Below are 22,430 nucleotides of genomic sequence, written 5' to 3'. Positions count from 1 at the left end.
TATGGTTTTTAAATTGTTTTTCTATTTTTTTTTTTTGTAAAAATTAATAATTTACATCTATTATAATTCATATTATACTTTTAAATTTTTTTGTGATTAAAAAATATATTAAGCCAATATTTTAATAAATTCAAATTATTAACTTAAAATAAAAAAAATAGTTTAGCTCTCAAACATGCGCGTCAGATGCAAGTACATGTAAAAAAAAAAAAACAAAAAAACATGTTTCTGGCCGAACTTGTCGTTGGTGGTGTCTAGTCACGGCTACTCGGACAGTGACAGAAAAGAAGCGACCCGAATCGCATCTCCTCTTTTAAATACGCTACCTTATTCAGAATTCCCCACCAGTTGCATAGAAATTAAAACTAGAGTTCCACTTTCGAATTTCAGTGAAACGTCGTCGTGCAAATTCGCCAAGTATTCAATGGAACGCAACACCAACTCTCTTCAGTCTATCCGCTACAACCCTGGTTCGCTCCAGCTACTCGATCAGGTCTCTCTCTCTCTCTCTCCCAATTTATATCAAATTGAAAAAAAAAAAAAAACGTTTCTGTTTTTGTTTTCATTTTCATTTTCGGCTTATATAATTAGCCAAAAAGGCGACCATCAGTATTTATTATCTTTACTAAAAATCTTGATTTTGTTGTTGAACAGAGAAAGCTCCCTCTGGAGGCTATTTACTTGAATATCAAGGACGCAAAAGATGGATGGTAATAATAATAATATCATCTTATTTTTATTAAACTTCGTATTAATTAATTAATGCTCTTCTCTTTTTCCACACTTGAGAGACCTCTGAATTTGTCTCATTTACTTGTTATTGTCTGATTGGGTGTTTCCTGTAGCTTAGGGTCTGTTTGTTACTGAGTTTAAATAATAGTTTTTAGTTTTTTTTTGGAAATACATTAAGGAGAAAAAATGCGTGAAAATACGTGTAATATTATTTAAAAACTGAAAACATGTATTATTAAACATGCCCTTATTTGCATAGTGTAATACAAAACATATGGTTTTTGGTAGCTTTTATGCCAAATGTGTGACAAAAATCCTAAAAGCTGGCTGAGACAAAAAAAAGTCTGTTTGAGATCTGTTTATTTTGCTGAAATTGAATTTTTTTTGCTGAAAGTACTGGAAAAAGTTAGCTGAAATAGTATCATAAGAGCATTAATAGTACCAAAAAGTGTAAACTCGTGAATAATAGCAAAAATAAGCTAAATAGTAAAAACATGTGGCTTTTTAAGCTAATGCCAAAGGCAATTTTAGGAACAATTCTTATCTTAAGTCCCAATTATATATTCCATGTGGACTTGGAAGCTATAACTATACCACAAGGAAGTGAACTGTACTTAAAGCTTTGTCCTTTTATTTGGAATATGGCATTGCGTTCCCAATAGATGTTGAAAAAGATATATGGAAGGTTGTGTGATCTAAGTTTGCATACGGTAGGTCTTAAGTTGAGGTAGCTTATGGCGTGGTAAACCCTTTAATATTTGATATAATAAGGCCAATTAACAATACTCTCACCTATCTTTAAAAAAAAGATATGATCAGCTTAAGTCCTAACGTTTATCACCCACTACATGATTGTAACAAGGACATAATTTCTATCGGGTGATTAATTGTGAGATGTGCCATTATTGCTTAACGGTTCATGTTGGCTAACAAATCTAAGTCAAAATGTGATTTTATAGGACGCCTATCTGGCAGGTTCATGCTCTTCTTGACATTTCTCTTTGAATGACCTGATTATATCTGTTGCTTCCTTTATCATGCTATGCCAGTCGACTAGAATAATATAAAGTATGTGAACAATATCCTGCTCAACTTCTCAGGTCTGCAATAAGGGATATGGTGGTCCGTGGTGCACCTGCTATTGCTATTGCAGCAGCACTCTCCCTGGCAGTTGAAGTATCCAATTTACAGGCTTTTGATGGGACACCTGATAATGCTGCTTCCTTTCTTATCGAGAAGTTGGAATATCTTGTCTCGAGGTATTTTGTTATGAATCTCAAGCCTAGCTTGTTAATGACATCCACTGATTTCCTTCTTCACTTAAGTAGCAAAGAAAAAAAAAATTTTCAAATTATCATTAATCAATTTCCTCATGTCTGAATGTACTCTGTATTATTGAACTAAATAGTCTGCTTGAGGCTATTGAGTTTGTAATTAACTAAACGCTTTTGCAATTATTGAGCAATAACTGCTTATATACTCATCTTTCATACTTCTTTAGCCGGCCAACTGCAGTGAACCTCTCAGATGCCGCAACGAAGCTTAAAGAAGTTATATCAAAGGCTGCTGCTACAACCTCAGAAGCCCAGGGTGTTTTTCAGGTAGTAAATATCTACCGTACTATACATAGTAGATAAAGTCCAAAAATAGTTTCTGATTGTTTACTCCCTTAATTTTAGCTAGTGTGATTGGACCTTGAAAAATGTTTTGTTACTAATCTTCCATGATACTTTATTGCTACTAATTTTTTAGGCTTATATAGAAGCTACTGAAATTATGCTCAAGGATGATGTTGCTTCGAACAAAGCAATCGGGTCTTATGGGGCGAGTGTTCTTCAGCACCTGCTGAAGGACTCTAAGAGGCTTTCTATTTTGACTCATTGCAACACGGGCAGGTACTTACCCTTCTTTCTGTCTTCTTCTTTTTTTTATTATCATATTAATAAAATAACTCTCTCTCTCCTTGTCCAACATTTTTCTGACTATATAGTATCATTTTATTTTTCCAGTCTTGCAACAGCTGGATATGGCACTGCCCTTGGTGTGATCCGTGCTGTTCATACTGAAGGATTCTTAGAAAGGGCGTATTGCACTGAAACCCGTCCATTCAATCAGGTGATTGTTTAGTTTGAAGTTGTTTATACTTTATAATCTTCATTAGCATTCCCTGCATGACCCTTTCATCCGTATAAGCATTCACAAACTTGCCTAAAGAATCTGTTTTTGAAAGAATTACACTATTGGAATGTTGAAATTAGTTCTTCAAAATCTCTGGAAGTGTGGTGACTTGGATAATTATATATTTTTAAATTATGGATTATTTCCATGATCTGATGATAAAATTAGGTAGAGGAGAAGCTTCTTACCACAATGTGGCTTGAACTTAGATTGATCAGGTAATTGTTTAGTGACACATCATCAGAAACCAGGGATGGCTATCTTGCAGTTCCAACTAAACAATCCTCGATTGATGCAAACAACAAAATCAGGATTCATGCAATCAATAAAAAACAAGCCATTGCTCATGTTCTGTATGACAACTGAGGTTGGCAATCACAGAATAGCTTGGATGCTTGAAATGCATAGATTTGTGTCCCTTCTATATGAAGGCTGTGGTTATCAAAATCAGGATATTGTGAATGTGAACACAACTAATTAATCTTCACTTGGTTATGTTATGGAAGATGTAAATAGAACTGCCAATGTTTTGCCTTTAGCATTCGACCTTCCTTCCCCTTAAAAGAATGGGTTGGAAGGTGAAGTTGTGGTCCTTGTGGATTTTTAGAATCCTTTAGATGCATGTGAACTTACCAATTGAAAAATGAAAATGAAGGAACATATAAAAGGAGCTTTTTAACATCCTTGTATAAAAATAAAAAATAATAAAAATTTAACATCCTAGAGAAATGCTTTTGAGGATGGAGAGAATTTTTATACATGATGATTATGCAGAGTTTGACTGGTTTGTCTACTAGTTCAGCGATCTGTTTCATTAAGACAAACAGTGGTTTTGCTTTTCAATTTTAAGAAACTATAAATGGGGGTATAAATGACTTACAAAGTATTTTTTGATGGTCCAAGACCATACATGTTGATAGATACAACTGTTGAACGGACGATTAGCTGAAAAAAAACCTAACTCTACTTAACAATAAAAACTAAGTAAAGCCCACAAGCGGCAAAAATTTCTTGTTGCCTCTGAAAAAGAGAAGTCCATTCAACAAAAAGAGGGTGAACTATTTCTGCATAGAGTGAATGTGGGGGAGGGATTTTTGAAGTGGTTGGTGCAAAGTTGCAAACAGAGTTGTGTCAAAGTATTTGTTTGGAATTTTCTTGTGTCTGAACTTATATAGCAATGAAAGGTTTGTTTTATAAAATTGGTCTGTTACAAAAGGCAGGTTATTGTGATATAGAGTTGAATTTATCAACCCGCCTACTTATGGTGCATTTTTTCCCCTTGTATGTTGAATTCCATTGTTCGAATGTTTATTTCTTTCGCCATCTGCAGGGATCCAGACTCACAGCTTTTGAGCTGGTGCATGATAACATACCTGCTACTCTTGTAGCAGATTCGGCTGCAGCTGCATTGATGAAAGCTGGTCGAGTAGATGCTGTCATTGTTGGAGCTGATCGTGTGGCTGCAAATGGTGATTCAATGCAGTCAATCATTCAACTAGTTTTTGTCCTTTGCTTCTTGGAGTATGTTCAACTGATGTGTTTTAGTCTAATTGCAGGTGATACCGCTAACAAGATTGGAACCTACAGTCTTGCCTTGTGTGCAATGTATCATAACATTCCATTTTATGTGGCTGCACCTTTGACATCCATAGATTTATCCCTTTCTTCTGGAAAAGAGATTGTTATAGAGGAAAGATCCCCAAAGGAATTGACACACACGCGTGGGGGACTTGGGGAACAAGTTGCTGCATCTGGAATCTCTGTCTGGAACCCAGCTTTTGATGTCACCCCTGCTAATCTGATAACTGGCATCATTACAGAAAAGGTCTGTCTTCTCTCTCTCTCTCTTGAGACATGCATTTTTGTGAATGTAGAGAAAGATTAACTGAGTTGGTTGTACATCTGTTTGATGAGCTTGTATTCTCTGAGCAGGGTGTCATCACAAAGACGGGCACTGACGCTTTTGAAATTAATCATTTCATACAAAGGCAAGCAAGTAGGCTTGTGTAAAGTGGAGGCATGGCTTATGGGAGGTGTACCCCCCTGTTAAACCAGAGCATTCACATATAACTTGGTTCTTGATTTGAAAAACTTTGTACTTGATAAAAGAAATGAGGCGATCAGTCATGTTCTAAGGGATTCACCATCTGTTAGATGTAAGCATGTCATTCTATTGGGTATTAATTTTAAGAATACTAGCTGGCTGGTTCTCAAGGCTGCCAAAAATTATAAATGAAAATTTTAGCTAGTATTTGAAGGTGACCAACAGACCAAGACATTGCGGTGAAACTCAAATAACTGTTTTTGCCATTTTACAAGAATTTTTGTTTATGTTGAATTTGTATCTTGCGTTTGAAGTTCTGGTGATTGCTGCAAATCTTACAATACATCATAAGAAATGGGATACGTATAATATTCTCTTTGTTGGCTTCATCTGCATCTAGCATGGTATAGGAACGGCCGAAAGGAAACCTGGAAATGGCTGTAATTTATGCTGTGGTGTCCACTAATGTGTGATGTTGTGAATGGAGCTTTGTTATGGCTTGCAAATGAGAATGTTCTAAATACTCAAATCAAATGTGGCATGCCGCATGCCAATCATTTCATTCTAGCAAAGCTGAGGGGTAGTCTTGTTTTGTATTTTTGTCAATTTAGCTCCTCATTTTGTCAAAATGAGTCAATCTGATCCTTCCACCCAATCCAAATATGTTAACAAATGAATAACAATTGTGTTTGGATTGGATTTATCAATGAGTTGCGTCTATGTTTTTTAATATTTGAAAAGCAAAAAATCTTATATTAGACTTCTTATTTAAAGGAAATTTTATATTGCTCTTTTATTGTATTCTTATTTATTAACCCTTCAGTCAAACTCTTTTCGTACTGTAGTGCACAGTTTGGGCTCTTCACCGGTTGATATGTTGTCCCGACAGTTCGAACTTAAGACCCCCCATCCTCTTGGTGCTTGGTGAGATACAAAATTATATTAATTAATTAAAAACCTGTCCATTTAAAGACCAAATTATATATTTTATCTATTAAGTTTGGGGTTGTTTTTATTTTGATTCATTAAGTCTGAGATTTTTCATTTTTGAGCTATCAAGTTTGATTTGATTTTCAGCAAGATCCACTTATCTATTGCTATGACAGTTATGATTGTTATGCTGTGTTTGGTTCAATGGAAATTGATTTCTAAAAAATATTTTCCAAATTTACAGATGTTTGGAGTGTCTAAAAATGTTGTATAACTTGAAATTGTTTTCCGGTTGACCATAAAATAAAAACATTTATGACGGAAATTGGTTTATACTTTCATTTTTCGTAAACCATTTTTCGTCTCACCAAAAACTTACAGCAAAATCTCCATCCCCTACAAACATCTCTGGTCTCCAATGGCTAGCTGCTGCCATTGTCAGTCCCTCGATAACGATTTAAAAAAAAAAAATTATATATGTACTTCGGAGAAGAGAAAATGAGAGAAAGTAGTAAAAAACATGTTTTACATAGTATTTTCAAGAAAGCAACCAAACATTTGAAAATAATATATTTTTTCTACAATCAGAAAATATTTTCAGCCGAACCAAAGCAACCAAAAAAACAGCGCCATTTAAAAAAAATTCTCTTTCCTCTTTCTATCAATGATTAGATTAGTCAAGATTTAATAAATATCGATGGAAGACAAACCATTTTAAAAATGAAATCAAACTTGAAGGATGAAAATTTTAAAAAGTCAAAATTAAGGAATTTTTATGAAAAAAAAATCCCAAAATATAAGGTTTAATTTAAATAAGATTAAGAAACTATTTGACATCAACTTCAACTTTTAACTTTTAGTTTTTATGTACAGCTTTTTAAAACCTCACCTTTTTTTTTTCTTTTTTTATATTTTCTCACTTTTTCAAATTTTTTCAAAGTATAAGTACACTTTAGCACATTTTTAACAAAAAACTTTCAGCAAAAAATTAAATATGATATTCTTAAAACGGACACTAAAATTAGTGGGGGAAAAAAAAAAAAAAAAAAAGCCTAATAAAAATGTCAGCTTATTTTTAAAACGACATCGTGTTGAGTGAGCTAAAGCGTAAAAGCGTTGGTATTTATTTTGATTCCTAGTTCCTTCCCGGCACCACTTCCTGAGAAAGCTCAACCCAATCGAGAATTAGAAAAAGAAATTGGGTGGCGTTTGGTTGCAGGGATAAGAAATGATGAAGAAGTCGCCGTTACCGGTGCAGACCATACGTGGCTCCGATAAGCAGGTTTGCGGAAAGGAAGGGTTGGTGAAGCTTCTGAGGTGGCATTTCGGTTATGCCGATTTCAGAGGCACGCAATTGGATGCTATCCAAGCTGTTCTCTCTGGGAGAGATTGTTTTTGTTTGATGCCAACTGGAGCTGGGAAGTCAATGTGTTATCAGATTCCTGCATTGGCTAAACCAGGAATTGTACTTGTTGTTTCTCCTTTAATAGGTCATTCATTCAATGCCATTCAATTTGATTTTCATTGCTCTAATTTTTTTTTAAATTTACAATTTAGTACTTTTTTTTTAATTCTGCGAAGAGTTTTGTAGCTCAATTAGCATATAAAATTTTAGGTGGATAACACGAGGGTAAGTTATTTAGTTATATAGATTCTTTTTGTAACCTGAGTTTGGCAAACTCGGGTTATAACCCAAAATTGAGTTTATCAAACACGAGTTTTAGTTAGTTTAGGTTACATGCCAGATATAACAAATTGGAACTTAAGTTTGCTAAGCTCGATTTTGGGTTTGAACTGGAGTTTGTCAAACTTGAGTTCCAAAAAGAGTTTAGATGACAAAATAACTTAAGTCACATACTATTCTCTTTTATAAAATAAAAAAAAAAAGACTTTCATCATTCTGTAAAAGAAATTGATACCTTTTAAACATTTATGAGGAAATTGTAACTTTTTTAAATTTGAGGGATGAAATTTGAACTTGGATTGAGTTTTAGGGACAAAATTTTAGGTGGCTAGCATGAGGGCGAAGTTATATTTAGTTATGTAGACTCTTTTTAGAACTCGAGTTTGTCAAACTTGAGTTCCAACCCAAAATTGAGTTTATCAAAGTCGAGTTTCAATTAGTTTAGGTTGCGTGGCAGGTATAACAAATTGGAACTCGAGTTTGCTAAGTTCGATTTTGGGTTGAAACTGGAGTTTGTCAAATTTGAGTTCCAAAAAGAGTCTACATAACAAAATAACTTCAGGCACATGCTATTCTCCTAAAAAAAAAAAAAGACTTTCATCATTGTGTAAAAGAAATTGATACCTTTTAAACATTTGAGGAAATTGCAACTTTTTAGGGATAAAATATATGTATTTCAGCCATGATTTAATTTGAGTGTTAGAGCTGAGGAAGCTAAGCTTAGAGCTCCATAATGTTTTATTTTATTTTTTTATTTTTAAAGTTGGTGTTTTTGAATGCTAGGGACATCACTCTAACTTCTTTCATTGGCAATGGTAATTCAACTTTCATTGTAGCTTTGATGGTAAGCCATTAGTTTATATTTTGTTGACTTTTGTTCTGTTCTACTAGTTGTTATCTTATGTGTTATGAGGTTTCAGATGTTAAAAGAGTTCTAGCATTATCTTATGATCAGGAGAACCAAGTGATGGCATTGAAGGAGAAAGGAATTGCAGCTGAATATCTCTCTTCAACCCAAACATCGGATGTTAAAAACAAGGTGAATTCAATTATTCGGCTTTTGATATGCCGCTTTGCTTAATAAATCACTTGTGTTGTCCTGAACCTTGGAATTAATTATTAACATAAATTGTAACGGAGTGTCAAGGCTTGAGCTTTTCTGGAATAGGGAAGATTGTCAGTTGCGTTGGGTGATCACCTTATTCTGGGTTTATTGTTGGAGACTATTTGTTTTACAAAAATAAAGTCTTTCGCTGTTTTGGATTTTGTGTATGTTATTGTAATTTGGAATATTTGACAGTTCCGGTTTACTTTATAGATCCATGAGGACCTTGATTCTGGCAAACCATCAGTTCGGCTGCTATATGTAACACCAGAATTGATTTCAACACTGGGATTTATGTCAAAGCTGACTAAGATTTACACTAGAGGGTTGTTAAATCTCATTGCCATAGATGAGGTGTGAACTGACTTGGCCTATTTACTTTTGTGTATTTGGAATTTGAGTGTTTCAGCTGGAAGTTTCGGGTGTTAATGTATAATTTGCGCCTTTTTTGTAAATTCAGGCACATTGCATCTCAAGTTGGGGCCACGATTTCAGGTTTGTAACATATTCTGCAATGAGTAACAATTGATGATCCTTTAATCTAGAAGAAGAGGGTAGTTTCTCTTATTGATCTTTTTGGGTATCCATGCCACATTCTTTCATTTGTTTTTTCAACAAACGCATTCTTGATTTATTTGATATACCCAAAATTTCTAGTTACCTTGTTGTGTTTTATCCAAAATGATGAAAACCAGATGACGACCTCCAAACCTAACAACCTTTATGTGTGTGCCTTTGTACATATAAGCATATATATAATGACTACTGCCATTTACTTTCTTACTTGTCTATTTGAACAGGCCTAGCTACCGTAAGCTTTCATCTTTGAGGAGCCGCCTTCCAAATGTACCAATATTGGCTTTGACAGCTACAGCTGTTCCTAAGTGAGTCTTCAAGATGCTTTCCTCTTGGCTTCATTCCTTTTGAACATCTTTGGATTCCTTGCATTTTAATACAAATCCTTTAATTTTGGTACTAGAATAATTGATATGTGTATTTAATCCTTGTTCTCCTCAAACTTGCAATTGCAGTATGGCAGAAAGATTAAAATATTCTTTTATTATTATTTTTTTATAAAAATCACAGAGCAATATTTATTCATTGATTGTTTTCTTGTTCTACAGAGTTCAGCAGGATGTGATGGAGTCCTTATGCCTGCAAAACCCTTTAGTCCTAAAATCTTCATTCAATCGTCCTAATATATATTATGAAGGTGGGTCCTGCAAGTTTAATTTGATTACATCCAATTTGTTTCATGTTCCTCGATTAAATTATTCAGATGTGGAAAATTTAGACAATATTGTTTGATTGCTGCTTCCTTACGTTTCCTTTTAATGTGTTTCCTGATGTCTTACCTCAATTACATGCATGATGATGTGACAGCTTTCTTGCTTATTGTAGTATGGTGTTACATGACAGTTCATATATCCATGTTTTTGCATCCTGCACCCAATTTTCTTGCTGCAAGATTCTCATGAAACTTCAACTTTTCATGGGAAGTAAAACACTTAAAAAAAGAAGAAGAAAAGTTCAAAAGATGAAACCTGGAAATTAGCTTTTGAAGTGAAACCAAGGTTGCTGAAGTAATGGCTACTGTGGATTGTTGAAGAGGATTATTATGTCCTTCAGCTACGTTTTTTAATTAGTGTGATACTGTTGTCTCCATTGTTATTTTCTCATTATCAGTGTGATACTGTGATATCAAACACTAGATAGAGTGCTAAACTACATGCATCAACTTATTGATTGGGTGAATCAACTGTAAGATCTCTAGAGTCCAGACTGGATTGATGTATACAAATCATGTATCAATCCAATTCAAGACTCATTTTATGCATGTGAAGCATGTGCCAAGAATTGGTACATATAAGTGCTCAATTAGGGTTATGACTTGCAAATTTTTTTGATAAGTAGGGTTATGACTTACAATATGTTGCATTCTTTTTTTTGTTTGTCTTTGGGGGGTGAGGTGGGGGAAGGGGAGTTGTGGGGATTAGAGAAGAAGAACGCAGCAAAGCTTTTTATTTTTATAATTATAGTAGCCCTCTCTTTTACAAATTTCAACATAGATAGGAAAGTTTTTGTTGATTGCCCATAATTAGGAAATCTCAGAAGTACAAAATTTAGGGTTAGTAGTTAATACGTAATCTTCATTATTACCCTGCATGAGTATGACAGTGTGATTTGCCAGATCTGTGAGATACGGTTGCCATGTAGGTGGATGTAAATTTGACTAGAAATCTAAATGATGCAGTTCGTTACAAAGACCTTCTAGGTGATGCCTATGCTGATTTGTCTGATCTTCTCAAATCTTATGGAGATGTTTGTGGAATAGTATACTGCCTTGAACGGACAACCTGTGATGACTTATCTGCTCATCTATCAAAAAGTGGCATTTCCTGTGCTGGTAAGTGATAGTTTCTGCCCTCAGAATTTTAGTTTTTCATGAGGTTGACATATGTGTGTTCTGCCGCTTGTCAGCGTATCATGCAGGACTGAATAATAAGGTGCGGACGTCTGTTTTAGATAATTGGATTTCTTCTAAGATACAAGTTGTTGTGGCCACGGTTGCTTTTGGGTATGATCGTCTCTTGAACTCTACAGTAATTGGTCCATTTTTTGTTCTTTTCAGCCTCTTATTGCATTTGCATATCCTTTGACCCTGGTGCACTATTTCACAGCTGCAATATCTATTGTTCACTGATTCTTCTCATTGTTAAATTGAGTCTAACAAAGTACAATGATTTGGGTATTGTGTTTCAAACTTACAGTACAATAACTTAATTTCTTCTTTGATGGAAACAAATACAATTATATAATTAGTAAATTAGCATAGCCGCACTTTTTTCGCCAATGCTGTTTTTGTTTCACTTGTTAGTTACTTTCGTGATTAAAAATTTTCCGTAAAAATATTTGCCAGTAAACTATCTGTTCTTACTTCTTATTAACTATAGGGTTTATTTGGGATTTGAATTGAACTTTAAACCAAATAGTTCATAAAATGAAAGAATCTTAAACAATGGAGGTACTGATGCTGTCATATATGAAAGATTTGTTTCCTATATTATCTAAGGACGTTTGTAAGTGTTTGCAGGAAAATTCCTTCCAAAATAATTTTCAGGATGCCATTTCCTTTATTTTCCTACTATGTGAGATTTTATTTTTGAAGTTCTAGTTAAACAAGTGGGTAGGAGGTTGATATTTCTCAAAATATACTTTTTACTCTTGATTTCTATGAAACAATCAAAACAAATAAAAAACACTTGGAAAAAAAAAATCTTTGTAAAAAATCTCAAGCAGGGAGTATATATCTCTTAGTCCCGAGCTCCTTAAGCACAATACTCATATGATCTGTTGGTTGCTATAAATAGGATGACTTTCTCGGAAGATTTTCAATGGGAATGGTAACTTTGTACTTACAAAAAAATGGGAATGGTAACTTTGTAAAACTTCTCTATTGGGGAAGCGGCAATATATGACTACAGTAATTTATTTGAGGGAAGTCTTTTTATATTCTTATTGCTTTGTGGCTTTGACTCATGACTTAACTGAGATTGTGATGTGTCTCCATGTTTTTCTTTTGATTCTCTTTTTGTACTTCTGCTTGGAGCTGCTACTGGTGGTTGCACAGTTACTGAGCTATTGATATTGCCTCAGGATGGTATGCAACAAAATCACCATTCATTTTAATGAACTCTGGACAAATTATAATTCTAGACTTCTAGTGTTGGTCTAGGAGGCCAATGTAAAGCAGATGCCATCTGCCTCTAATCCTGGGGTTGGTAATTTTTTAGGGTATAGATAGAAAGGATGTCAGAATTGTTTGCCACTTCAATATTCCAAAGTCAATGGAAGCCTTCTATCAGGAGTCAGGTAGAGCTGGCCGTGATCAATTACCCTCAAGAAGTCTGTTGTACTATGGAATGGATGATCGCAAAAGAATGGTTGCTTCACTGACTTCAACTCTGCCATCCCATTTCTCTTTTAAAATAACATAGTTTTTTTTGGATTAGTGATGTAACTAATTAGAGTTTTGCGGTAGGAATTTATTCTTAGCAATGCCAAGAACAAGCTACCGTCCTTGGGTTCAAAGGAAGATTTGCCAAAAAAGTCCCTGACTGACTTTACTCAGGTGATGTCTGAACCATATCTCTATATCATTAATGTTTTATGGTGGCTGAATACAAAAATATACAGATGGTTGAGTATTGTGAAGGTTCTGGATGCCGAAGGAAAAAAATTCTTGAGAGTTTTGGGGAGCAGGTATTCTAATGTAGGCTAATTTTTGTCCGTATGTGCTATAAAATGGTGTTTTATTATTATTATTATTATTATTATTATTATTATTATTATTTTATTTATTTATTTTTATCAGTGCTCAAGTAAAGTTAATTAATTTCATTATCCAACATAGGTACCTGCATCGCTATGTAGAAAATCATGTGATGCCTGCAAACATCCAAACCTAGTAGCTAAGTATCTGGAGGAGCTCACAACTACTTGTGCTGTTAGGCAGAAGAGTAGTTTTTCTCGAATTTTTATAAGCAGGTGCTTTAATATTTTTTATCTGTTTTTGAAATTTTTGTGTGCCTTGGAAACTTGACCTCAAATTAGAGATACATGAAACATGTTGGATATAATTGTTCTATGAAGCTACTTATATTGTCACATGATTCTAATTAGATACTACAGTCTGGACAACAAAGAAACTAAGTTGAGGTTTGAATTAAATATCAGAAAAAATAAGTGAAGAACAACAAAACAACTAAGTTGAGGTTGTGAGAAAAGATGTAAAGGCCTAAGATTTGTTGAAACACAGAAGCGGTAGATAAAAAAAATAGCTCACTTTTGGCTGGTATAAAGGTTTCTTGAATCAATATTAATAAAAATTGGTCTTTTTAGAAGGGCAACTCCTACGAATTCAAACCCCCCACCCCCCTCCTCCAAAAGAGACAGACAGACAGACAGACAGAACGCAACTCCTGCCTGACCCATACTCTTTCTTTTCTTCTTTTAAAATACACTGGAAATTTCCAGAAAATTACATTGCAAGGTAGCTCCATGGAGTAGACCATTTCAAAGTAATTAATGATATACCTGAATTTTAGCCATCCAGGTTCTTCTGTTGTAACATTTGGTCATAAAAGTTTTATGGTGTGATATCTTCATAAATTTTTCCAGTTACTGAATGACTTAAAACTTTGTAAATTTTCCAGTCTTCTTCATTTGCTTTACTCCCAGAGTACATACTAGTGATTCAAATTTTTTATCCACATTTTTGGGAATTGTTGTAGTGCATCACATCACATGTTTTGTAAACATTTTGCTTAAGTTTATCATAGATCTTTCCAACTGTTGAATTTTAACTAATCTACTGGTTTACTTTGTGATTGAATTTAGTTATTTAAATGAGTTATATCAGTGTAACTAATTATCATTTTTTTTCCTAGTTCAGCTCATCAGATGTGATTGATGGAGAACAATCTTCTGAATTCTGGAATCGTGATGATGATGCAAGTGGATCTGATGAAGATATATCTGATTCGGATGGTATATTGTTTTTATGTTCTTTTTTTTTTTTTTTTTGGTTGGGGTGGGGGGAGTGTCATACTTTCAGTTTATTATCTCACTCATTCAGCCCCTAAACTACCAGATGCTACTGAGGTCGTCAAGAGCCTATCCAAGTCAAAGTTACCAACAAAGTCAGGGCTAAATGAAAAGATTGAGTTTTTGCAGCGTGCAGAAGAAAGATATTACCAGAATAATTTCTCTAATAGAAAGGTGAATCTGAAACGCTCTGTGCTTTAATATTTGCAGCTATAGTTCTGAATTGTATGTGCAGCCTGCTGCCTTCTGTACTGTCACTTTCTTGCTAAAACCTAGCAACTATAATGGAAACGTGGCATGCCTTGCTATTCAAAGGGGAAATTGATAGCTTAGCCTAACTAATTAGAACAATTCTGCCTGATCAATGTTATACTTCAACCCAACAGCTTTAAAATTTAACCTGCTTTGTATTTTGTTTGTCCCTTGCAAAACTACTTATTTCTAGTTTGATGACAGGTTGATAAACTTGATAAGAATGTTATATCCAACACTCTGAGGGAATCAAGCAAGCAAAGATTACTAAATGCTCTAAAGCAGGCTCAACAGCGGCTTGGCAACTTTAAGTATGCACCATTTTACTTGCATTTTTATTTATTTACTAGTGGTAGACCCACACAATGCGTGGGAATATTATCAATAATCATTTTGTGGTTAAACGTATTTAAAGTAAAAATTTTATATAATTCTTTAAGGATTATTTTGTGAATCACCAAAAGAAAATTCTTACCACATAAGTTAATAAACTACCATTACTTGTTAAAAAAAAAAAAAAAAACTCAAAGCTATATAACATAACCTATCAACTTATTCAAACAAAATTTTGTCAAGAAATCATTTAAATAAGCTGTCAAATATATGGCATATTCTAGAAACTTCATAATTAAATATAGTGTAGAGTAAACATGGATTTACAAAAATAATGAATTCAAATTGACATAATAAGAAGAATAATAAAAAGGTAGAAAAATGAAAAGAAGACAAATCTTGATGTAAATTTTTATTAATGGAAAGAAAATAATGACATGACTGCTGATGTGGTTCAATATGAGCGTAGCAACAAATATTATGCTTTAGAAATATATAGATTTGTTTATTTGTAAATTATTGGCATACATGAGATGCTTTTGATAGGCCATCAGATTTACAGGGCAAGCATAGATGTTGCACTTGGTCAATCGATTGTTGTGCCAATAACTGAAACTTCTTCAGAGGTCAACAGTGAAGATCGTCTCACTGAGCTCCCAGTGTTCATGTTTTTATAAATTATGTTAGCTAGTCGAATTGTTTACTATTCTTGGACCCACCCATGTTTAGTAATTAGCCCTGGGAGATCCTTATTGTCTCAAATCTTTTTGTTCAGGCTTGAAGTGGAAGTATCTGCTTGTTTCCTTGAAAATGAGTGCTACAAGAAATATGGGAAGACTGGGAAATCCTTTTATTATTCACAAGTGGCAAGTACTGTGAGGTGGCTATCAACCACAAATTCTTCAGAATTAACAAATCGGCTTGGCACCACTACCAATGCCCAGTTGGAGGACGATGCTTCTAAAGCTGAGCCTCCTACATTGCTTTCATTGGATCAGGGACCAACTGAAAGCACAAGCAAGGATCTCAATGGCAGAGCTAGACCAGAAAGTTCTGCATGTACTTCCCCAATACGAAGTGCTTCTTCCAGTGCAAAGCTTCCAGAAATTCCATCCTTCTTAAATTTTGTTAGCAGCAGAAAGGCAAAAGACAACCGGCCTAATACTTCACAAAAGCACTCACCTAAAAGAGTTCAGAAGAACCTAGAGAAGAGGATGAGGCTGCAATAGGTGGAAATTTTAGGGTCTTCTCTTTTTCCATGATATGTATTGTTTATTTTTCAATGGCTGTACACAATCTTAATATAATTCTGCTTTTGTTTTTAGTCGTGAACTTTATAATTTTGTTGAGTCATAATTTTTTATTGCAACAGTTCCTTACTTAAAAGTAAATTTGGCGATGGTGAATATGGAGACAGAAGAGAGGAGAGGAGAAGAATGGCCTGAATACTCTCAAGGTAAATTGATATATATGTGCGTCTTTTATTTGACGCGGTGTTTAGGAATTGTTTATTAGAGACGGGACACACACATGAAAGTAAGAATGAGAAGAAAAGAATTGCATTTTGGATTTTGCTTTGGTGGATTGATAGTTCTTTTATTCTTTATTGGCATTAATCTAAATCTTCTTCGTTCTTCCACTTTCAAAGTGGGATTAAAACACATATTACAACCTATGTATAGCTTTTTAACCAATCTCCCTATATTCAGTTATTAATTCAATTAACAAGGTTAGCAGGTCAAGAACTGCCAAGATCAAGAACAAACTACAAAAATTCTTCTTCCTCTTTTCCCTTTTTTTTGTGCATTAGAAAATAAAATTTTATTCAACATCATCCAATGCCCCTTCTAAATAGTTTGGTTATTGCTTTTTTGATAAGTAAAATAGTATGCTTATTGCATATTAAGGACACACCCTTGCGCTTTGTAATTTAGGCCCTGTTTGGTACACCATTTCAAAAAAAAAAAAAAACATTTTTTTAAACAACATTACATGTATTTTTATACACTTTTTCACTCACACAATTTTTCACACCTGTTTTTAAACAACAAAATGCATGTTTTTAAGTGCATGTACCAAACACCCCCTTATTCACTCTACACTTTTGCTTATTTTGTCTTCCAATGGTAACTTTCCAACAAAATTGGAGTTGAGACTTCCCAAATACAAATGATCCTCAAATTCCAAGGCTGATGTTACAAAGGACATCACCTTTCCTTCTGGGTCATCAAATTTCTTGATTATCTTGCCATCAGTTGCCACATTTACAACCATTGCCTTCCCGAATACACCATTTACCCGCTTAATCAGCTTGGGAAACGCTGCTATCATGTGTTTGGATACCTTGGAGCTGTGCACAAATTCCAACCCTTCGGAAGTTAACTGCAATATACAGATAATTGTTGTTATTTACAGAAAAAGGAATACTAATCACGAACATCTAACCATGAGGTTGTGTGTAGCTAATCAACAACAACAACAACTAAGTTATAGTTCCAAAACTTTGGAGTTAATTATGAATTCTCAAATAGATTAATTAGGATCGGTGACATGTATTCTTTTATGCCATTCTATCTTATCCAAAATTATAATATTTATCATTTGCTCAACTGACATGTCATTTTTAAATATTTCCACTAATGTTGTTTGAGGTCTTTCTACCTTTTTTCATTCCCTTACTTGAATCAACTCACGTTCCTTAATTTGTATATCAAATCTTGTTCAAAACACATTTGACAAGAATTTGTACCTGAAGTAGAGCAATCCAAAAAGATCCATCTGGGGCAAGTTTGATGTTATCAGGACCACCGGGAAGGTTTTCAACAAAAATCTCAGTTTTTCCTTTGTCCTCTCCTTTCAACCAATACTTGAGGCATCTAAACCTGACCCACATAAGAGAGAATTAGTTGCTGTAAAGTGAGAGTAAATCCTCATTTTTGTTGCGAGAAGCATAAAACTATAAACAACATAGAGAGCATGATGTCCTATGAAAGACTAGGAACAATACATGCGTATGTGGCTTGCCATAAAGGGAAGACAAAGTCCATTATTCCACATATACTTTGGTAGAGGAGGACAGTTACCCAACTGAATGCGCATATTGTCAATGCCATTGTTGGATGATTAACACAAGTCATTAGCTTTTCCCCTTTCTTTCTTGTCCCATATCACATTTTTTTTTTTTTGGGTATACATATTAAGTAGGGGAGGGGTTCAATTCAAAATATCTCGTTAGAAACACTAGGAAATACCATTTGTCCCATAAGATAGTACATACTTTATATTGAGTACTTACTTCCATGTTTCACAGACCACCAAATAATCTTGGTCCCTTGAGAGTGCAACACCATTAGCAAAAGCCAAGTCTTCAAGTAGAATGGATGTCTCACTTGATGATGGATCATACTTTAGCAGCTGCCCGTGTGGTTTTGCTTCAATCACGTCTAGATACCAACTGTGGAGGTCAAATTTGGTGCTTGCAACACTAAAGTATAGACTACCATCTGATGCTTCGATAACATCATCAGCAAACCTAATTCAATCATGCATGTACATATTAATGAATGTTCTTATAGAAAGACAAATAATGGTTTGGTCCTCTAGCCCAACTCTCTAGATGTATACGGTGATGGGGCCATTTTGGATATGCATCAACTAAAAGATGTATCATGTTGAATTTTGTGGCAAAGTGATCTCTTTTAGAATTTAAACACAAGTTTGGTTCATCTTGTTATCACCTAGTCCCTTAAAAAAAAAGCATTAGTGGTGTTATTATGCGCATTTACTGTGTTGGAGTTCCGGGGGACCACGATTCTGTTGAAGAACTTGAAATGTTTTAAAATTTCCTTACAGTCAAGCTCAAGTTTTAGGTGAAATATATACATGCTTATCAAATTTATCTATTACACATATAATCCCATAATAATTTATTACAAATAGTAGCTTTTTTTTTTTTTCTCTCTAATTTTGAACCCAAAGTTTTGCCCCCGATGATGAGCCACCTTACTGACCTGAAAAAGGGCAACCCAAAAAAGGGTTGCCTTAGTCGATCAAGACAACATATTGGATTTTTCCATCCCTCTTGGAAAATTAAATTGAATAAGACTATTGTAGGATGCTTGTAAGTAGACTGCTTCAAAGAAAAATCTTAGGTAGAATATCCAAACAAGTACAAAAAAGAACAAGAAATTTGAGTTTGGCACTAATGTTCTCACATACTAGTACTAGTCTACACCCAACAATATTCCTTTGAGCTACAATTCGATGTGGTATACTGGTATCATTTATGATGGGTATATGCAAGATCAGTTTTCAGCCACATGTATATGGAATCAATGTGGGTGGAATCAATCTATTACATCACCTGGTGCATAAACTACTTTATACCATACTCCTGAGTCTACCATTGTAGCTAGGCAATGTTCACCATAGGGTTAACCTGTCTCACCAAGTTTTAGGCATCAACACCATACTTCTGCTTGACACATTTTTAAGTGCACCACATATATTTCTGGGATAACAAAACAAACCCACACACATGTTTATAAATCATATGATACAATCAATTACCTTATTTTGGACCCATTGACATGTGATGCAAGGACTACGATGCCATCTTCACCAACCTTAAGCAAACCCTACACATATCTTTCAATCAGTTTAAAAGCTATACATAATGCATAGGTTCAATGCCAAGGCTTAGTCCCCTTCAAACCTTTACATAAGCTATAGCTAGGAATTTAATGAAAATGACATAATAACCAAAACCTCCTTCATTATCTTAGATTATAGAAAGGCCAGTTTCTTTACTCTATGCAATATGCACTTCACTAGTTTGAGAGTAATCTTACCTCTTCAGTATCACATGCAATAAGATCACCTTCCTTTGTTATTGTTATTCCAAGTAAAGTTTGCCTGTTTGTCATTTTCCAATCCTCCCATGACCCATTTCTATACATTCTTTTGATCCAACCATCTCTGGTGGCTGTATATAATGTACCCTCTTTATCGAAACATATATCTTCTGGATCCTTCAATCCTTCTCCAAGTTTTGTAACTCTCTATTGGAACCAAAAAGACATGAAGTTTGTAAGCTTTAAAGGGTAAGCATAAAGTTAGAAGGCAAATGATGTGAGTAGTTCTTTACCTGCAATTGGTTGTTTGTTGGAAAAGAAGAAGAAGATAAAAGTGGCAATTCAAGATTTCTGGGGGATATGGGTGAGAAGAATAGGATTTGAAACATGAAAGCAACCAAACAAACTAACAAGAAGCTTAAAAATACTGGGGTGAAAGGTTTTGAGGTTCTAGCATTAGCCACTGTGTTAGGTTTTGGATCCATTTGTAGTCAATCCTGCTTCAATGGGACTTGAAAAGATAAGGGAAGATATTGATAAGGATAATATGATTGTTAATAAAAAAACTCAATTTTTTATAAGGTGTAAACACTGGACAAAATTACTGTGGTCTAAATTGGATAGAACTTTGAAGGTAAGGATTTGGCATTGATATTTACTCCAGTACCTATATCCAAACAAAACATGTGGTCGTAAAGTTACATAATGCAAGATGGCAATAACAGAGGTAAAAATTGTTAAAGTAATAGTTAAATAATTAAATTCACTATTTTCTAATAGATTAAATTTTAAGGACAAGTAATAATTAATTTTTAAAAATACCCTATAAGTGATCAACCTTTTGTCTTTTGTCTTTTGTCTTTTGTCATATCCTTCCCTTCAATCAAACAACTTGACTAAGAAGTAGAGATTTCATTTTTCCCTCTACTCTCCTATTTTTTCATCCCTTCTACAGTTTTACTCTTAAAAGTTTCAAACTTTCAATCCATTATACTAGATATATTGTTGATAATACAACAAGGCTAGTTGAACGCCACTAGTAAAGCAAATTGCAAACTCTAAAAGTCTGTTAAATACCAATTTTAATACCAACTAGTTGCAGACCCACGCAATACGTGAGAATAGATCATTATTTTGTAATTGTAGAATAATGTATAATTTTTTTCTCTAAAATCTATTAAAAACAATTTGTTCTCCCTAAAAATTATACATTTTCTAAATAATTTCATCTTTCTATCTCAACCAATATATCACACTATTATTTTGGATGTGTTTCATTTGTATTATTCCTTTACAAGGTGGTACATATTTCTTAAAATTATGTTATATTTTTTGAGTTTCAAATAAATTATTCAAATTCTTCATCCACTAAAAGGTGATTATCATGATAATCAAAAATTAAAAATCATAACAAAATTACACTTAATATTACACAAATATTGGCACACTCAAATGCAAAATCGATATTGTGTTTTGATATAAATTCAATTATCACTTCCAAAATAACTAAATATCAACTCAAACAAATAATCAAACCAAAGCTATAAGAGGGAGAGACTACTTGTGATGGAGAACTAAAAAATACAACACCAATACATATTAAACTATTAATCCAAAATAGAGTTTTTAAAAACACAGTGATTCATCAACTTGAAATAGAGTTGCAAGGAAGAATATAAATGAGAGAGAGAGAGAGAGAGAGAGAGAGAGAGAGAGAGAGAAATTTATTAAAAATAAGATGAGAAGAAAAAGAGTAAAAAATAAAAAATACAGTAGCAAACACCAAATTATTCTAGTCATGCTATTTAATAAAATAACATTATATTTTTATATACTATCTTTATACTTCAATAAGATAACATCTATGAAATCTTAGAAAAGAAAAAAAATAACTTAAAAATACAAAACTAAATCACATCAACCTAAAGTAGAGTTATAAAAAACACAAAAATTCATCAATCTAAAGTAGAGATGCAGAAAAAAAAAAATTCCTCCATAAATGAAAAAAAAAAATTAAGAGAGAGAGAGAGAGAGATAACCTTATGTGTGTAGGAAAACTATGCATAGAATAAGAGAGAGAATTGTAAATTTATAGTAAAAAGATAAGAATAAGAAGAGTAAAAAATAAAATAAAAAAAGAAGATAAAAGGATAGAGAAAGATTGATATTAAGATAGATAGCAGTAGAGATATGAAAAGGTAAAATGGAGAGAAAATGTTAGAGAATGTGTAAAAATAAGTTGAGAAATTAATAAGAAGAAAAATAGTTAAAAATAAGAGAGAAATGGTTGAAAATAGTTGAATGATAGAATTGCTGATGTGAGTCAACAGAAGCGTAACAACAATAAATGCTATGTTTCAGCTTTTAGATATATATGTAGTTTCAAAATTCAAATGTTGTGCATACAATGCTCAAATATAGATTGTTATCCGATACTTATTACATCAACAACTAAGCTGATGTAAAAATAAAAGTGACTATTTTTAATGGGTTTAGCTTACCTCCAATACTTTTTAAACTGAAATTTTTTTTTATTTTAATGAAAAACTACCACATCACTCACTAATTAAAATGTGGACATTAAAACTTACTATCACTTGCCATTGTGTATATAAACAAAAGGAGACCTCTAGTTAAAAAAGTACCAGAGGTAAGTCAAACCCATTTTTAATCTTAGTTTTACCCCCATTAATTACTATTTAAGTAACCATC

General features: G+C 33.6%; 3 protein-coding genes across 3 annotated transcripts; 2 read left to right on the top strand and 1 right to left on the bottom strand.

Moving 5' to 3' along the window:
• The first annotated feature begins 252 nt into the window (after positions 1 to 252).
• On the top strand, positions 253 to 5,267 carry LOC142643852 (methylthioribose-1-phosphate isomerase). The gene is made up of 9 exons (XM_075818571.1): positions 253 to 493; positions 655 to 710; positions 1,833 to 1,991; positions 2,234 to 2,333; positions 2,485 to 2,627; positions 2,742 to 2,847; positions 4,241 to 4,379; positions 4,467 to 4,735; positions 4,843 to 5,267. The coding sequence occupies exons 1-9, from the start codon at positions 425 to 427 to the stop codon at positions 4,918 to 4,920; spliced, it is 1,119 nt and encodes a 372-aa protein (XP_075674686.1). The 5' UTR covers positions 253 to 424; the 3' UTR covers positions 4,921 to 5,267.
• A 1,768-nt stretch (positions 5,268 to 7,035) lies between these two features.
• LOC142643137 (ATP-dependent DNA helicase Q-like 3) lies at positions 7,036 to 16,236 on the top strand. Its single transcript, XM_075817679.1, has 18 exons — positions 7,036 to 7,374; positions 8,405 to 8,412; positions 8,524 to 8,607; positions 8,887 to 9,027; positions 9,134 to 9,168; positions 9,474 to 9,557; positions 9,798 to 9,886; positions 10,928 to 11,080; positions 11,155 to 11,251; positions 12,331 to 12,334; positions 12,468 to 12,617; positions 12,716 to 12,805; positions 12,871 to 12,936; positions 13,088 to 13,221; positions 14,129 to 14,223; positions 14,327 to 14,454; positions 14,737 to 14,843; positions 15,641 to 16,236. The coding sequence occupies exons 1-18, from the start codon at positions 7,113 to 7,115 to the stop codon at positions 16,092 to 16,094; spliced, it is 2,181 nt and encodes a 726-aa protein (XP_075673794.1). The 5' UTR covers positions 7,036 to 7,112; the 3' UTR covers positions 16,095 to 16,236.
• A 527-nt stretch (positions 16,237 to 16,763) lies between these two features.
• Positions 16,764 to 20,312, bottom strand: LOC142643136 (protein STRICTOSIDINE SYNTHASE-LIKE 4-like). Its single transcript, XM_075817678.1, has 6 exons — positions 20,012 to 20,312; positions 19,716 to 19,925; positions 19,435 to 19,502; positions 18,161 to 18,397; positions 17,615 to 17,747; positions 16,764 to 17,247 (listed from the first exon to the last, which is right to left on the bottom strand). The coding sequence occupies exons 1-6, from the start codon at positions 20,201 to 20,203 to the stop codon at positions 16,957 to 16,959; spliced, it is 1,131 nt and encodes a 376-aa protein (XP_075673793.1). The 5' UTR covers positions 20,204 to 20,312; the 3' UTR covers positions 16,764 to 16,956.
• Between the last annotated feature and the right edge of the window lie 2,118 nt (positions 20,313 to 22,430).

The sequence above is a fragment of the Castanea sativa genome, chromosome 7 (assembly GCF_040712315.1).
Source record: "Castanea sativa cultivar Marrone di Chiusa Pesio chromosome 7, ASM4071231v1".
In the NCBI taxonomy this organism is placed as follows: Eukaryota; Viridiplantae; Streptophyta; class Magnoliopsida; order Fagales; family Fagaceae; genus Castanea; species Castanea sativa.
This window is presented reverse-complemented; position numbering and strand designations above follow the sequence as displayed.

Bases quoted from the DNA above. Each gene is read 5' to 3' on its own strand.
- LOC142643852 (XM_075818571.1), top strand. From the start codon at position 425: ATGGAACGCAACACCAACTCTCTTCAGTCTATCCGCTACAACCCTGGT. The intron at 494-654 runs GTCTCTCTCTCT...GTTGTTGAACAG, and splicing joins CGCTCCAGCTACTCGATCAG to AGAAAGCTCCCTCTGGAGGC. The intron at 2,334-2,484 runs GTAGTAAATATC...CTAATTTTTTAG, and splicing joins AAGCCCAGGGTGTTTTTCAG to GCTTATATAGAAGCTACTGA.
- LOC142643137 (XM_075817679.1), top strand. From the start codon at position 7,113: ATGATGAAGAAGTCGCCGTTACCGGTGCAGACCATACGTGGCTCCGAT. The intron at 9,558-9,797 runs GTGAGTCTTCAA...CTTGTTCTACAG, and splicing joins ACAGCTACAGCTGTTCCTAA to AGTTCAGCAGGATGTGATGG. The intron at 14,455-14,736 runs GTGAATCTGAAA...GTTTGATGACAG, and splicing joins ATAATTTCTCTAATAGAAAG to GTTGATAAACTTGATAAGAA.
- LOC142643136 (XM_075817678.1), bottom strand. From the start codon at position 20,203: ATGGATCCAAAACCTAACACAGTGGCTAATGCTAGAACCTCAAAACCT. The intron at 19,503-19,715 runs GTAAGATTACTC...AGATATGTGTAG, and splicing joins TTGCATGTGATACTGAAGAG to GGTTTGCTTAAGGTTGGTGA. The intron at 17,248-17,614 runs GTACAAATTCTT...TGTATATTGCAG, and splicing joins TTTGGATTGCTCTACTTCAG to TTAACTTCCGAAGGGTTGGA.